This window comes from Schistocerca americana, chromosome 11 (genome assembly GCF_021461395.2).
Source record: "Schistocerca americana isolate TAMUIC-IGC-003095 chromosome 11, iqSchAmer2.1, whole genome shotgun sequence".
Lineage (NCBI taxonomy): Eukaryota > Metazoa > Arthropoda > Insecta > Orthoptera > Acrididae > Schistocerca > Schistocerca americana.
In genome coordinates, this window is record NC_060129.1 from 33,875,293 (window position 1) to 33,892,332 (window position 17,040).

The 17,040-nt window shown below is 39.8% G+C and overlaps 1 protein-coding gene across 1 annotated transcript in view; it reads left to right on the forward strand.

The window, feature by feature from the left end:
• LOC124553205 overlaps nt 1–17,040 on the forward strand; it is a 226,247-nt gene that overhangs the window by 145,113 nt on the left and 64,094 nt on the right. Inside the window, exon 5 of the mRNA XM_047127098.1 lies at nt 2,878–2,970. Within this exon, the coding sequence (XP_046983054.1) occupies nt 2,878–2,970 (93 nt within the window). The remainder of the gene's footprint in view (nt 1–2,877; nt 2,971–17,040) is intronic.

Genomic DNA, 17,040 nt, shown 5'->3' on the forward strand with positions numbered 1-17,040 from the left:
CAGAGACAAAACAGCAGTCAAAGCAGTGAAAACACGTTGATTCTCCACCAGCAAAGAAAGCAAAGACTATCGCTTCACCGGGAAGGGGAATTCTGTTTGTAGGTTATCTACCCACTGGGCAAACAATTACTGGAGAATACTATGCTAACCTCCTGGGCAAATTGCAATAAAAGTTTTGCAAAAAAGGCTAGGTTTAGTAAGGGAAAGTCATCTTCCATCAATACAATGCGCGCCCGCACACGTGCCGTTGCCAGGGCAAAATCACATGAACTGAGGTATGAATTGTTGCCACACCTGCCTTATTCACCTGATATTGCTTCATCAGACTTCCATGTCTTCCCAAAAGTGAAAATTTTTCTTGGAGCACGAAGTTTCACTTCAAATGAAGAACTGATAGCCAGAGTTGACATCTATTTTGCAGGCCTGAGGAAACTCATTTTTGAGAGGGGATCAAGGCACTGGAACATTGTTGGACCAAGTGCATTAATCTACAAGGAGAGTACATTGAAAAATAAAAATAGTTTTGGTGATATAAGTACTTTTTTCTGTTCCGTTCCAAGAACTTTTCAAGCCATCCTTGTATGTTGATGGCAGTTAATACAACAGAAGATTTTGAAGTTTCATTTACAGTAACCTAGCAATAGGATATCTAATACATAAGTAGGACCTGCTTCCAAGAGAGTAAGAACACCAGTGTACATGTTCTATGGCTGCAGACTAATCATCGCGTTTGTATTTGTTTGCATCAAGTTTGGTCGTATGATGAACAAAGTGTAGCACAAAGTAAATATGTACGCTGTGGTCCATGTTTTCTTTGCCTTCTCCTATTTTATCTTCATAATTGAGCAAACACTGTAGATACATAATCTATTTGTGTGAATTTGTCAATCCGATTGTTCCTGTTTCAGCAGTTGGCAAAGGAAAAGAAATTGAAATAGTCTGCCGTGTATACTTTTCTAGAATAGAGTATACAGTAGTAAGTCACCACTGTCAGTGCAGTATCAGCTGAAGAGTTTCAGAAAAGTACTTTTGTCTTGTATTTTCTAATCCTGCACAAACGTGGAATTTCTCATTCTATGACCATTGAAAATTCCAGCTGAACATTTACGTCAGAGCCTCAAATGTAGGCACTGAGCATAGCCCCCCACCCAACATTCTTTTCATAACAGCTAGAAATAATCATGTATACATTAAACAGTGTTGTATGGAATTTATAAAATGGGAATGTATAGAGATAACTCTGTCCTCAAGAACCTATCAGAATAGAAACTTGATGGCTTGTAGGGTCATACCTTTTGCAGATCTCTGGAAGATTTACTTAAGATATTATTGAAAATGAAGCAGGTATGTATTTCTCTGGTAACAACATCAACGACTTAACATTCAGTTAATTTTGTCTGCCATTAGTTCTGGATTGAGCAGTTACAGAAACTTAAGGGGCCACTCCGAAGATTATAACAATGGGGAGGTCATTATTCAGTGGATTGAAACAAACCACTTACAACGTATTGACAGTGTCAAACTCCCTGTGTCATTTAAAAATCCGAGATGTTGAAGAGATTACAACTTGGAGCATAAAATATGTTGCACATCTATATCAAACAACCAAAACAGGAAAAATATTTTTCAAGTAATGTACATGTTCATCTGCAAATGTCAGATTTTCACGCAGGTATAAAATCCAGAAAGCAAACCAGAAGATGTTCCATAGCATAATAGATAAAATAGTACTGAAATAACACCAGCAAAAAAGTTCTAAGACAGTCCATTCCAAGAGGCTGTAGGTGCAATTAGCTCAAGGGTTTATCATGAGAAATGGAACACAAGCTATAAAGATATGTATAACTATTTAAAGCTAACCACTTTGTGCATACAGGTAGTACTAGGTAACTGTTAATCAACTCAGTACAGATTGCCAAAACAGCAAGTTGTATTAGAAAGGCAATGGAAGAACTGTAAATGGGAAGAGCAATTGAATCTTTGAGATATCTCAACTGCAACACTTCATACTCTACAGGAGGATGTTCCTACCACTGCCAGCCAAATAGCCAGGCTCTCCTGGAAAACAGCACACCTAGACTGAAATCCTCCAAATTATACTTCAAAATATATAGGAACAATGAAGAAGAAGAAGAAGAAGAAGAAATACTAATACTTGGAACTCCTTCAGTACAGAAGAGCCAAACAGGGCGCTTAACAGGAGCAAAGTGAAGAAGGCTCAAAGACTTATATGATATTCTAGTACAACAAATTAAGTGTTTTGGAGCTAAAATATAACAATGGGTGCTTGAACTCGTTGTAAATTGCTTCATCTTCAACCAACACATTAACATCTGGAAGCAGACATGGGTAATAGCAATCTTAAAACAAGGAAAGCCAGTTAATAATCCTGGAAGCTCCTGACTCCCCCTCACCCCCCCCCCCCCTTCAGCCCCACTCCCTCTGCTGCCTCACATCTGTAAAATCTATGAGAGAATTCTTCAGGCACAAAAGCACCATGTAACCCTTGAAATTGTGATGAAATCCAACCAACCAACTAATGTGAGTATTCCTGCCCTGACTGCCCCAAGCCTCAAGAGCCCCTTGTTAGCAACTTTTAATCAAACTGATGGTACCTAGCTCTGAACTAAACTAGTCTAACTGGTAAGCTCTTTTTGTGATATTCTTATTTGCCTTTTTTCTGTTTGCTTTAAGCTTTTCATGCGAAAGTGTTGTATTCCCACAACTTATACTGTTTTTAATTTGTAATAACCCGATATGTTTGATTTCAGTGAAAGAAATAGTCAGAATTTTTGCCATTAGTACATTAATCAGGTTTTTTATATAAAAATATCTGAAAAACATTCATTGACATTTCCATTTTGGCTTCTATTCCAGATTTACCACACTTCATTAAAAACAGATTTGCTTGTGGATTCCCTAAAGACTGGGTACTGTTAAGAAGAAAGTGGATCATGTTTTTAAAAGCAGGTATGTTAAGCCTCTTTGTGAATCAAGTACTAACCTGTGCTTGAAAGAAACATGATCTCTTTTTGTACTTATTTGATGAAGAAAAGAGAGGTGCCATCTCCAATAAAGACAGATAACATGTACAGACTTACCAAAGCAAAGAAACATGCTGCTTCTGTTTCTACCACATTATACAAATACCATGTGTGATGAAAAGGCTCTGACTGTGAGAGGAGGATTGGGGGGGGTGGGTTGGGGGGGGGTGGAGGAGGAGACTTTGATGTTTTATCTTCTTTTTTCTTTGGAAACTAGTTGAATCTTGTAAGTAATATAATCATTTATTCGAACTGGAATTTTATCCTGCATTAGTCTGTGTTTCTTTTTGTTTCTTTGTTGTGGTGTATCATTTGTGTTTATGCCTTGCATTATCATGGATGAGTCTGAATATGAAGGAAGATGGTGAAATCTTGTAATGGCACATTGCCTATTCCTCTCAAATAACAGTAAGGGGACTACTATATTTTGTGCTTTGGGGGTGGGTAGATGGGAGAGGCGGATATCAACATAAACTATATCAAAGGACCTCACAATGTTAATCTATTAATTGTAAAATGTAAATATGATTAAACAGTTCATTTATATATGTATATAAAATTAATGATTGATGAGGGACATTCAACCCAAGATACTTCAAACCTCATTGAAAGTAGTGTTCCATCACACACCCAACCTCCTCAGCATTATAGTCCATTCCTGTACCACTCTCAATCCCAATCACATCCCTGTGGGAGGCACAGGTGCAAGAGCTGCCCAGTCCCTCACCCAGCACTTCCTATTGTAGTCCTGTCACAGGCTTATCATATCCCTTCAGAGGCTGCCTTGCTGTGACAGCAGCCACCATCATATATGAGCTCTGCTGTGATTGTTGCAGAGCTTTTTATATTGTTGTAGTTGCCAACCAGCTGTCCGCCAGGATGAATGGCCACCGCCAAATTGTGGCCGAGAGCAAAGTAGAGCTCTCTGTGGCGCAACACACAGCTGAACATAACGTGCTTGAGTTTCATGGCTGCTTCACAACCCAAGCTATCTGGATCCTCCCCTCCACCACCAGCTTTTCTGAAGAGCACAGATGGGAGTATCCTTACAACATATTCTCTGCACCTGAAGTTATTCCGACCTAACCCTGTGGCAACATACCGTTCCCACACCCTCCATCTAACAGTTTTCACCTCCTCTATTCTGTCACCTCATCCCTATTCTTGTCTCCCAACCTCTTTGTTTGGCACCCTCTGCCAACACACCCACCCATCTTTCCCATTCCCCACTTCTCTCCCTTTTTGCTCCATGTTTCCACCCAACTCCCTGCCTCACAGCCTCCCAAAGCAACACTTGCCACTAGCCTAGTCCCCTGCATGGCCTGCCAGACAGGCTTATCTCTCCTCCCACATGTACACTGCTATCTCCTTCACATCCCTTTCCCTGCCCCCTCCAGACTGCTGCTTCTCTCTTCTACGTGACAGTTGCATTCTGGCAGGAGCTGCCACGGATGGCAGTCAAGATGTGGGCATCAGGTGTGCCTACTTGTGTGAATGAATGTGTGTGTGTGTGTGTGTGTGTGTGTGTGTGTGTGTGTGTGTGTGTGTGTGTGTTTACTTTTCAGACAAAGACTGTTGTTGAAAGCTAATGTGTAAATGTCATGTAGTTATGCCTGTTTGCAACTTAACGCATCATCTTTACAGTAAATAGCATTCTGTCCTTTCGTTATATTGTTGATATTCCAGCGTGGAGTTTTCATTGTTAAAAATTAATGCTTTAAATGCAACAGTATACTTGCACTATACTTTCACCTATACCCTTCATCTTTTTCTGATGAAGATGGTGTCTGAAAGCTTATGTGTAAGTGTCTTTTAATTGTACCTGTCTGCAACACAATGTTTCACCTTTACAATAAGTAGCAATCCATCTTTTTCTACATTGTTGATATTCTGACCTGAAGTTTCCTTGTTTGATATATTAAATTTAGTTATTATTACTTTAATTAATTAATATATTTAAAGAATAATTATTTTAAATGATACATTTCTGATGGTTTGTGATTTCAACTGTCCTTCAGTAGCAATATTCTGTTGTCATATCCTCACTTTACCCTTCCTGTTTGTTTCTTTTCTATGGGTCAGAGCACATGGCTCTGGCAGCTGTTTCAAATCCCGTATAGTTTGTCATTGCTGTATCTGTTGCCTGACATTTTTGTAATGGTCTCTACAGTTATGAATGCTGTCTTGCGTTGTGTTTGCAGTGATTTTCATAAAAAGTTATTATTTTAATGGAAAATGGAAACCCAACAAGAATCTTCTACCAGTGATGTTATGGGTGGAAACATCAAAACTACAACTTTTCATGACACTTTCTCAATTTATGAAGAAAAAGGTGTGATCACCAACAATCTTTCTGTCTATGTGAGTCCTGTAGAAATAGCTAGGGGTTAAGCAATTGCAAAGCAGGTTACTGAAATTATGAATGATAATTTCATAGTAAATAACGGAGATATGACATTATACACTGAACCTAACAAACAAGATCATTATGAAGAGGTATGTGGTTGGTCTCTCTCTCTCTCTCTCTCTCTCTCTCTCTCTCTCTCTCTCTCTCTCTCTCTCTCTCTGGTTTGATTCCCACTGTTAAATTTTTTCCCTCTCCTTGCATTGCTATTGCCCATTGTTGTAATGTTCTCTTCATCAGCTGTTCATAGCAGCCCATTGCACCCTGAAACCCTTCGTATGTTTCATAGCTGTTGAATGCAACTATGTTATTTTTAATAACAGGAATTTCCATTTTGGACGAGCATCAGCAAAATCATTGACTTTCTTCATATTGATCAAGGGCATGACAGTATGAGAGAAATATCCTTTTATATTTTAGGCACCTGTAAGGGACATCCACATGCTACTACTCAAAAAACTTCAGCCAAATCAGTGAACCCTATCCTGCACCTTCTCCTTTGCAAGATTGAGTACAGACACTAGATTCCCTCTGTTGATCAAGAACTGTTCAGTCACTTCTCTCACCTTGTATGCCAAATATTATTGCTGAAAAGTTCTTTCACAATCAACATTCACATTTCATGTATGAGAACGGTCTACTGCAGTTAGGGTAAGTTAGCAAAGATACAGAACAAACCTTTTAAAAATGATCTGTATCAGAGTTAACACAAGCACATTTTCAAGACCAGTGATCATTTCTGGAATGCAGTATTTGTTATAGTCTACATTTGACCATAATAGCTTCACTTCATCTCCTCTCCACTTTTCAAGTTGTCTGTTTTCAACTGCAATGTTCTCTTTGTCTGCAGGATTGTAGTGCCACATCCATTGAAGCATTGCAGACTAGTTTGTAACTAAAAAAATAGACACAAGATAGTACAGGATCACTGTTAATGTGTAGTGCAGGTAGAGTTCAATAACTAATGAAAAAACTTAATACAGTAAGTTTAGAAGTAGACCTACAAAACATGTAATAGAAAATGGTGCAAGTTGACAGCTGAGCCGTAGAACAGTTTAGGTTTCCTATTCAGATCACTTCTTGACTACAGCTGGATGGAGAGCTGAAGACAAACAGAAAGGACTGAGTCCCTGTTTTGTATTTTGCTCCTAAATACATTAAAAATTGTGACATGTTTGAAATTAAAGTTTACAATCAGTGTTTGTTACCAGTTTTGTCATAAAGCAGTGGCACATGGCCATTAAATTAAAAAACCTTTCAAACGCTCGAGGGTGGTCCATCGAGCAATAAGGAGATACACATTGGGAATTACTATAAGATAAGAAAAAACATACCAATGGCTCAGGGAACAGACTTCAGTGGAAGATTAATTTGATAATGCTAACAAAAATGAAATTGAGTTGGACAGGACTTGTAGCCACACAATTTGATTGCAGATGGACTGAGCAAGCTACTTGCCGGACTCTGCTAGACTAAGAACAGAGATGCTGAACTTGTAGATAATGGATAGGTAACGTTAAAAGACTTGCAACAACACCATGGAAGCATATGGCAGAAATGGTGGTGTGTTAAGTCATAAATATCTTAGGATTTTTCACCAAATTGATATTTGGAATTTTATTTTTGAATTCATTTTCTCTCTTTACTCTTGTTTTGGTTGTGTTCAACTTTTATTGTCAACAAGGCTTCGGTATTTGTTTAAATCTAGTGATTTCATGACAATTGACCAAACATCAATAGTGAAACACATTGGGTCTGTGCCACTTCTCACTACTTTGTCACCTCTCAGCACAGTGTTTGGCACATAAATCACTAAAATGATTTCTAACGCTCTCCAATACTGGAAAATAGTGCAATAATGGAAGGGGTAAAGAAACTACACTGCTGAGGTAAGAATATGGAGCTGCCCAGGACAGTGTAGCTGTGCATGTATACGTGTTGCTTTGGGTTGCTTGAACATACTGTATCAGGTGTTGGCTTTGACTTGCGATGTAATGATGTTATGAAGTGCAATGTCATACAAGCATGAACAGAGAGAGAGAACAGAACATTAGATATATTTATTTAGGAATTCGTTCAGTTTTATTTTTTATAATTTAATTTAGGAATTACAAACATCAAAAAAAGTTTTGCATCACTTCGGTTCCGAGAGTTCTGGAACCTGTACAGAAAATTGGAATAGAGATCAAGATAAACATCATTTCTGCCCTTTTTATTGCTTATGAAAACTACACATTGCATGTTATACCAACATACAGCAATTTGTTGTCCTGGAAGATGAATGCCTTACCAATATGCTGCCAATATGGTTGCGCTATCAGTCAGAGGATGCCATTCATGTATCGTACAGTCATTACAGCACCTTCCATGACCACCAGCAGCGTTCACCAGCCCCACATAATGTCACCCAAACTCAGCAGGGAACCTCCACCTTGCTGCACTTGCTGGACAGTGTGTCTAAGGTGTTCAGACTGACTGGGCTGCCTCCAAACACGTCTCCAGTGATTGACTGGTTAAAGGCATATGCAACACTCGTCGGTGAAGAGAAGGTGATGCCAATCCTGAGCGGTCCATTCAGTATGTTGTTGGGCCCATCTGTACTGTTCTGCATGGTGTCGTGGTTGCAATGATGGACTTCGCCATAGATGTTGGGAGTGAATGCTGCACATCATGCAGCCTATTGCACAGTGTTTGAGTCGTAACATGACGTCCTGTGGCTGCCTGAAAAGCATTATTCAACATGGTGGCATTGCTGTCAGGGTTCCTCAGAGCCATAATCATTTGGTAGCTGTCACCCACTGCAGTAATAGCCCTTGGGCAGCCTGAGCGAGGAATGTCATCCACAGTTCCTGTCTCTCTGTATCTCCTCCATGTCCGAACAACATCACTTTGGTTCACTCCAAGACCCCTGGACATTTCCCTTGTTGAGAGCCCTTCCTGGCACAAAGTAACAATGCAAACATGATCAAACTGTGGTATTGACTGTCTAGGCATGGTTGAACTACAGACAGCACGAGCCATGTATTTCCTTCCTGGTGGAATGTCTGGAACTGATCGGCTGTCGGGCCTCCTCCATCTAATAGGCACTGCTCATGCATGGTTGTTTACATCTTTGGGTGGGTTTAGTAACATCTCTGGACAGTCAAAGGGACTGTGTCTGTGCTACAATATCAACAGTCAACGTCAATGTTCATGAGTTTGAGGAACTGGGATGATGGCTGTATTTTAACTTATTGAATTTTGTCCAAGTGTTAGCCCCAGAACTATTTATGGTGACCATACAGATAATAATTCCATAGTGTCCCACATTTTCTTTTACCTCTTTGCTGGAATTGGTTTTATTATCTTTGCGTTAGATACAAAAGAAACAACTGATCAGTTTGCCACATAAATCTGTAATATTCTGTGTGATGCGAGCATGTAGTGTTGTTCACATGAACAAATGGTTGTTGAAAGAAAATAAATACTTAATGCCCTCAACTTACTACTTAATCAGTCACACACACACACACACACACACACACACACACACACACACACACACACACACACACACACACTTCATGAAGCCAAGTGATCAAATACGTGGACTGAGATGTGTTACTCCATTTTTAATGATATTGCATTATCCCTTCAAACATTTATGAAATCATTCTTCCCTCCCCCCCCCCCCCCCCCCGCCCCCCGCAACAAACATTCTAATGTCCAGTAAATGCAGTAAATGATAACACCTGAATCATATTGCACATAAGACCTGGAGATGATAGTGCTGGCCAGGATTGACTAGGAAAACTCTGCTGCAAGATACGACATAATTTATTTAACCATGAGCTGCAATGTCAAAGTGCTGTGATGCTCCCAGATTTACCCTCTTCGGGTGTGTGGTCTACTGGCATTTCCATTGATGTCGGAGGGTTGCAGGGGTAAGATGGCTGCTTGATATCCTTGTCTCATGTTGCTGACACTGTTTACCTCACTTGGCAGTGCATGGCTAAGTTAGCATTATGTGACCCTTAGTGAGCAGTGCCAGTGTTGCATAAACCACTGAATTCTCATAGGCAACCACTGCTACTGGTTTAGAAACTCACCCTAATGTGTAATGATCGCAGCTATACCTCCGTGGTTGTGAACTGCTGCCCTCCAAGGCAGAAGTCTGGTGATGCATTGGAGCTCAGAGCCTAGGGGTGGCTCATCTGTTGTGTCATTCCGAGTCTACAGGTGCAGACATAAAACTGTGAGTTGGTCTGGTGGAGGTGGCTGCCCAGATTGGTATCGGCTGCTGGCTGGCCTGTAATATGATGGATAATTGCACCGAACTGATGTCGTTGAAGGTGCTGCCAGACTGTGTATAATTGTGTTAGAAAGATTGAGTATTTATGGCAATTAATAACACTCTCATTGTGCCGTTGCCTTGTTCCCAGGCATGTACATATCGACATCTCAGTGTCTCAGTGCTGTGGAAATACTATGCAGGCTGGTTTGTTGTTGTGTGGCCTTACACTACAGTGTACAGACAGGCTCACTTGTGGAATTACATGTCACCCCCTCTGTGCTTGACCACTTGCCTTGCATACGACTATAGTGGAGCTGCTTTTAATTCAGTGATGCACAAAATTTACTGAGGGCATTACAGTATTGTTGTGTTATGTACTGATACTTATAATTATACATAATATAAATGGATAGATAAAAAATCTTGTTACTGCAGGCAGCAGGGGAACCCATGTAAGAAAGGTATTATGTAGGCAAGCTTGAGGCAGAGGGCTGAAGGAAAAAGACCTGGTGAGGTTTAGGAAAAGAGATAGAGTTCAGAAAAATCAGCCAGAACCCCAGGTCAGGGAAGACTTACCGGCCGGGATGAGAAGGAAAGACTACAATATATTTTCAAAAAATTATTATTTTCATTATTATAGTTTTACATCCCCCCCCATGAACAATAGACCTTGCCGTTGGTGGGGAGGCTTGCGTGCCTCAGCGATACAGATGGCCGTACCGTAGGTGCAACCACAACGAAGGGTTATCTGTTGAGAGGCCAGACAAACGTGTGGTTCCTGAAGAGGGGCAGCAGCCTTTTCAGTAGTTGCAGGGGCAACAGTCTGGATGATTGACTGATCTGGCCTAGTAACAATAACCAAAACGGCCTTGCTGTGCTGGTACTGCGAACGGCTGAAAGCAAGGGGAAACTACAGCCATAATTTTTCCCGAGGGCATGCAGCTTTACTGTATGGTTAAATGATGATGGCGTCCTCTTGGGTAAAATATTCCAGAGGTAAAATAGTCCCCCATTCGGATCACCGGGCGGGGACTACTCAAGAGGACGTTGTTATCAGGAGAAAGAAAACTGGCATTGTACAGATCGAAGCGTGGAATGTCAGATCCCTTAATCGAGCAGGTAGGTTAGAAATTTTAAAAAGGGAAATGGATAGGTTAAGGTTAGATATAGTAGGAATTAGTGAAGTTCGCAGGCAGGAGGAACAAGACTTTTGGTCAGGTGAATACAGGGTTATAAATACAAAATCGAATAGAGGTAATGCAGGAGTAGGTTTAATAATGAATAAAAAAATAGGCGTGCGGGTAAGCTGCTACAGACAGCATAGTGAATGCATTATTGTGGCCAAGATAAACACAAAGCCCATACCTACTACAGTAGTACAAGTTTATATGCCAACTAGCTCTGCAGATGATGTAGAAATTTATGAAATGTATGATGAGATAAAAGAAATTATACAGGTAGTGAAGGGAGACGAAAATTTAATAGTCATGGGTGACTGGAATTCGAGAGCAGGAAAAGGGAGAGAAGGAAACATAGTAGGTGAATATGGATTGGGGGGAAGAAATGAAAGAGGAAGCCGTCTGATAGAATTTTGCACAGAGCATAACATAATCATAGCTAACACTTGGTTCAAGAATCATAAAAGGAGATTGTATACATGGAAGAATCCCGGAGATACTGAAAGGTATCAGATAGATTATATAATGGTAAGACAGAGATTTAGGAACCAGGTTTTAAATTGTAAGACATTTCCAGGCATAGATGTGGACTCTGACCACAATCTGTTGCTTATGAACTGTAGATTAAAACTGAAGAAACTGCTAAAATGTGGGAATTTAAGGAGATGGGACCAGGATAAACTGAAAGAACCAGAGGTTGTACAGAGTTTCAGGGAGAGCATAAGAGAACAATTGACAGGAATGGGGGGAAGAAATACAGTAGAAGAAGAATGGGTAGCTGTGAGGGATGAAATAGTGAAGGCAGCAGAGGATCAAATAGGTAAAAAGATGAGGGCTAGCAGAAACCCTTGGGTAACAAAAGAAATATTGAATTTAATTGATGAAAGGAGAAAATATAAAAATGCAGTAAATAAAGCAGGCAAAAAGGAATACAAACGTCTGAAAAATGAGATCGACAGGAAGTGCAAAATGGCGAAGCAGGGATGGCCAGAGGATAAATGTAAGGATGTAGAGGCTTATCTCACTAGGGGTAAGATAGATACTGCTTACAGGAAAATTAAAGAGACCTTTGGAGAAAAGAGAACCACTTGTCTGAATATCAAGAGCTCAGATGGAAACCCAGTTCTAACCAAAGAAGGAGAAGCAGAAAGATGGAAGGAGTATATAGAGGGTCTATACAAGGGCGATGTACTTGAGGGCAATATTATAGAAATGGAAGAGAATGTAGATGAAGATGAAATGGGAGATACCACACTGCGTGAAGAGTTTGTCAGAGCACTGAAAGACCTGAGACAAAACAAGGCCCCGGGAGTAGACAACATTCCATTAGATCTACTGACGGTCTTGGGAGAGCCAGTGCTGACAAAACTCTATCATCTAGTGAGGAAGATGTATGAGACAGGCGAAGTACCCTCAGACTTCAAGAAGAATATAATAATTCCAATCCCAAAGAAAGCAGGTGTTGACAGATGTGAAAATTACTGAACTATCAGTTTAATAAGTCCCAGCTGCAAAATACTAACACGAATTCTTTACAGACGAATGGAAAAACTGGTAGAAGCCAACATCGGGGAAGATCAGTATGGAGTCTGTAGAAATATTGGAACACGTGAGGCAATACTGACCTTATGACGTATCTTAGAAGAAAGATTAATGAAAGGAAAACCTACGTTTCTAGCATTTTTAGACTTAGAGAAAGCTTTTGACAATGTTGACTGGAATACTCTCTTTCAAATTCTAAAGGTGGCAGAGGTAAAATACAGGAAGCAAAAGGCTATATACAATTTGTACAGAAACCAGATGGCAGTTATAAGAGTTGAGGGGCATGAAAGGGAAGCAGTGGTTGGGAAGGGAGTGAGACAGGGTTGTAGCCTCTCCCCAATGTTATTCAATCTGTATATTGAGCAAGCAGTAAAGGAAACAAAAGAAAAGTCTGGAGTAGGTATTAAAATCCATGGAGAAGTAATAAAAACTTTGAGGTTCGCCGATGACAGAGACAGCAAAGGACTTGGAAGAGCAGTTGAATGTAATGGACAATGTCTTGAAAGGAGGATACAAGATGAATATCAACAAAAGCAAAACAAGGATAATGGAATGTAGTCGAATTAAGTCGGGTGATGCTGAGGGAATCAGATTAGGAAATGAGACACTTAAAGTAGTAAAGGAGTTTTTCTATTTGGGGAGCAAAATAACTGATGATGGTCGAAGTAGAGAAAACATAAAATGTAGACTGCCAATGGCAAGGAAAGCATTTCTGAAGAAGAGAAATTTGTTAACATCGAGTATAGATTTAAGTGTCAGGAAGTCGTTTCTGAAAGTATTCGTATGGAGTGTAGCCATGTATGGAAGTGAAACATGGACGATAAATAGTTTGGACAGGAAGAGAATAGAAGCTTTCGAAATGTGGTGCTACAGAAGAATGCTGAAGATTAGATGGTTAGATCACATAACTAATGAGGTGGTATTGAATAGAATTGGGGAGAAGAGGAGTTTGTAGCACAACTTGACAAGAAGAAGGGACCGGTTGGTAGGACATGTTCTGAGGCACCAAGGGATCACAAATTTAGCATTGGAGGGTAGCGTGGAGGGTAAAAATCGTAGAGGGAGACCAAGAGATGAATACACTAAGCAGATTCAGAAGGATGTAGGTTGCAGTAGGTACTGGGAGATGAAGAAACTTGGCACAGGATAGTGTAGCTTGGAGAGCTGCATCAAACCAGTCTCAGGACTGAAGACCACAACAACAACATAGTTTTACATGATATTTTGTTGTATGTATGAGTCTTTACTTGTTCCTCTGTTTGTTTCTTTGGTTGTTGTTGCTGCATGTGATGCAACTGACTCAGAAAACAATATTTCAAAAGTTCTACATGTTTGTCAGTAAAAGCTTGATTTTACTTGCAAAGTAATGAAAAATAGTGGTTATGAAATGTTTTCTGGATTGCGTAAATTTTCACTTTCCCTATAGTAATACCCTGAATGCCCTATTTCTGTTGTAATAGTTATTTCTTGACATACGTTAAAGTTGTAATTTTATTCAGTGAGTTTGCTGTTCTCTCATGTGATGCATGGTTTTATCTTGTTTGATAACATTATTCACCATTTCACAGTATTTTGTGCACTGGAATTGCTGAATGAGGTGGTGCAAATCACCGTCCAGCCACCCAGATTTTTATGTTCTGTGTTTTCTGGAGATTGGCTGGTTTTCCCCCAATCGACTCTGTCCTGTATCTCAAATACCCTCATTAATTGAACATTAAACAATTGGTTGATTGAGTGAAATTCTGCATCTTGCCCTTGACGGATCTTTGTATAAAACTGTGTTACAACTCACATTTCCTTTTATATTATATACTGATTATATTAATGAAACAGGTTGTCTGTTAATACTACGATTTTACTTATAAATATTTTTAAGTCTATGAATATTGTAGGGGCAGCTATAGGAAAATGAATATTTCTAGAAAAGCTTTCCACCTTTCAGTCATGTGACTCGAGTTACAAACTACTCAGCAAGTGTTCTTTCAAGATATTTAACAAGTGTCCAGACTGCAATTGGACCTGTATCTCTAGATATTTTGTTTGTTACCTAAGGATGTGGTTTTACCTTGACTCTTCATTGTCTTAGTATTTTTGCATATTGGTATGACAAAACATTTCTCATTTTTCTCACAGTGTGCCCAACAGATATAAAAAAAATCTTTGAAGATGTTTTCGTGTGATAGCATTACCATATATATGATGGAAAGTATTCTGTTTGAATCAGATTGAAAGATTAACATAATCAAAGCATGGCTAAAAGTGTTGTCTCATTCATTGCCCCCTAGTCACTTCAGAGTCCTTTACTCAGCTGTCCAAAGATCAATTATGAGAAAGGATGGTAATTCTTTCAACTCTTCTTCCTTAATGTTTCAGGATTATTGTTAAACAGCCATACCAAATTGTGGATGAATATTGCTGATCATATTATGTAGAATTATGGAACACCATAGGGACTGACGACCTAAGCAATTTGGTCGCATAAGATAAAAATGGAACACCATTTAAATGCTTCCCCATATGCAGAGATCGGACAAAGATTAATTAAAGTCTGTTTAGAGCACAGCAAGTATGATGGAAAATCAGAAAAAAATATTACAGCCTGTAAATTTTGGTGTTACAAGGGAGTTTATTGAAAATCAGGAGACTAATTGAATAAGGAACTAAGTCCAGCAGTGAGTCAGCAAGAAATATGACTAGTGAAGAACTTTATAACTAGAAAAGAGAAAATGGTTGGGTGCATATTACTTCATGCCTTGTTTATGAAACTTGTTGTTGAAGGGATTGTGTAAATAAAGAGTTGTAGGATGGAAGATTAGGGTGAACAGAAACTGCACAATAACCAAAATACACTGAGGTGACAAAAGACTTAGGAGACCTTCTAATGTTGTGCCAGACCTCCTTTTGCCTGGTGTAATGCAGTAGCTCAATGTGGCACAGACTTGAGAAGTCATTGGAAGTCCTCTGCAGAAATATTGAAGTATTCTGCTGCTATAGCCATCCATAATTGTGAACATTTTGCCAGTGCAGGATTTTGTGCATGAACTGACCTCTCCATTATGTCCCATAAATGATCAATGGGATTCATGTTGGGTGCCCTGTGTGGCCAGATTGTTTACTCGAATTGTACAGAATGATTGTGGCCCATTGACATGGTGAATTGTCATCCATAAAATTTCCATTGTTGTTTGAGAACATGAAGTCCATTAATGGCTGCAAATGTTCTCCAAATAGCCGAACATAACCGTTTCCAGCCAATGATCAATTCAGTTGGGCCAGAGGGCCCAGTCCATTCCATGTAAACACAGCCCACACCATTATGGAGCCACTACCAGCTTGCACAGTGCCTCGTTGATGACTCAGGCCCACAACTTCATGGGGTCTGCACCACACTCGAATCCTGCCACCAGTTTGTACCACCTGAAATTGGGCCTCGTCTGATTATGCCACAGTTTTCCAGTCATTTAGGGTCTAACCACTGTCTTCACAAGCCACATTTTGTGACATTAGCAAAGGCACTCATGTTGGTCATCTGCTGTGAGAGTCCATTAATGCCAAATTTTGCTATACCGTCCTAATGCGTATGTTTATCGTACATCCCACATTCATTTCTGTGCTAATTTCTCGCAGTGTCACTAGTCTGTTGGCACTGACGGCTCTGTTCAAGCATCACTGCTCTCAATTGTTAAGTGAAGGCAGTTGGACAGTGCATTGTGCTCATTGAGAGGTAATGCCTGAAATTCTGTATTCTCAGCAGAGTCTCAACACTTTGGATTTCAGAAAATTGAATTATGTAATTATTTCCAAAATGGAGTATCCCGTGTGTCTAGCTCCAACTACCACTCCACATCTAAAGTCTGTTAATTCATCTCCTGTAGCCCTGATCTCATTGGACACCTTTTGACATAAATCATCTGAGTTCAAGTGGCAGCTTCACCAGTGCACTGTCCGTTTATACCTTTTGTACACAACACTACTGCCATCTGTATTTGTGCATATTGCTATCCCATTACTTTTGTCACTTCAGTGTAAAGCCCCTTTGTTCAAAAGCACATACCTGTGAAATCAAAATCTGCCACTCGGTAACACTCAATACTGTGTTACTTATAAAACGCTCAGATCATCGTTGACATGCTTTGACATGCAGTAATTTTGGTAGTTGAGAAGCTGCCGCTGAAGCATGTACCACTCTATGACAGCACCCCTTAATGTGTTCAGTCAGTGTAATTTAAGGAAACCACAGAAAAGATAAAATGCTACCAGTCTAAAACATACCAGTCTGTTTATGGGTCATTAAAGGAAGCCTTACTAGCCATCCAAAAATCCTATGCCCTTGTCATGTCTGTCTTTGTTGATGATATCATTATGATCTGATCTGATCTGATCTGATCTGATCTGGGCAAGACACTATATCCTCATTCTTCCACAGCATCCAGACTTTCTCTCCTCTTCTGTTCACACGGTCGTCATTAACTTGGCGTGCCACTGTACTGGACAACAATCTCCATCTCTCCAATTTATTTATTTATTTATTTATTTATTTATTTATTTATTTATTCTTTGCCCATGGACTCCAGCTGAAAATCCAGCTGAGAGTATTGG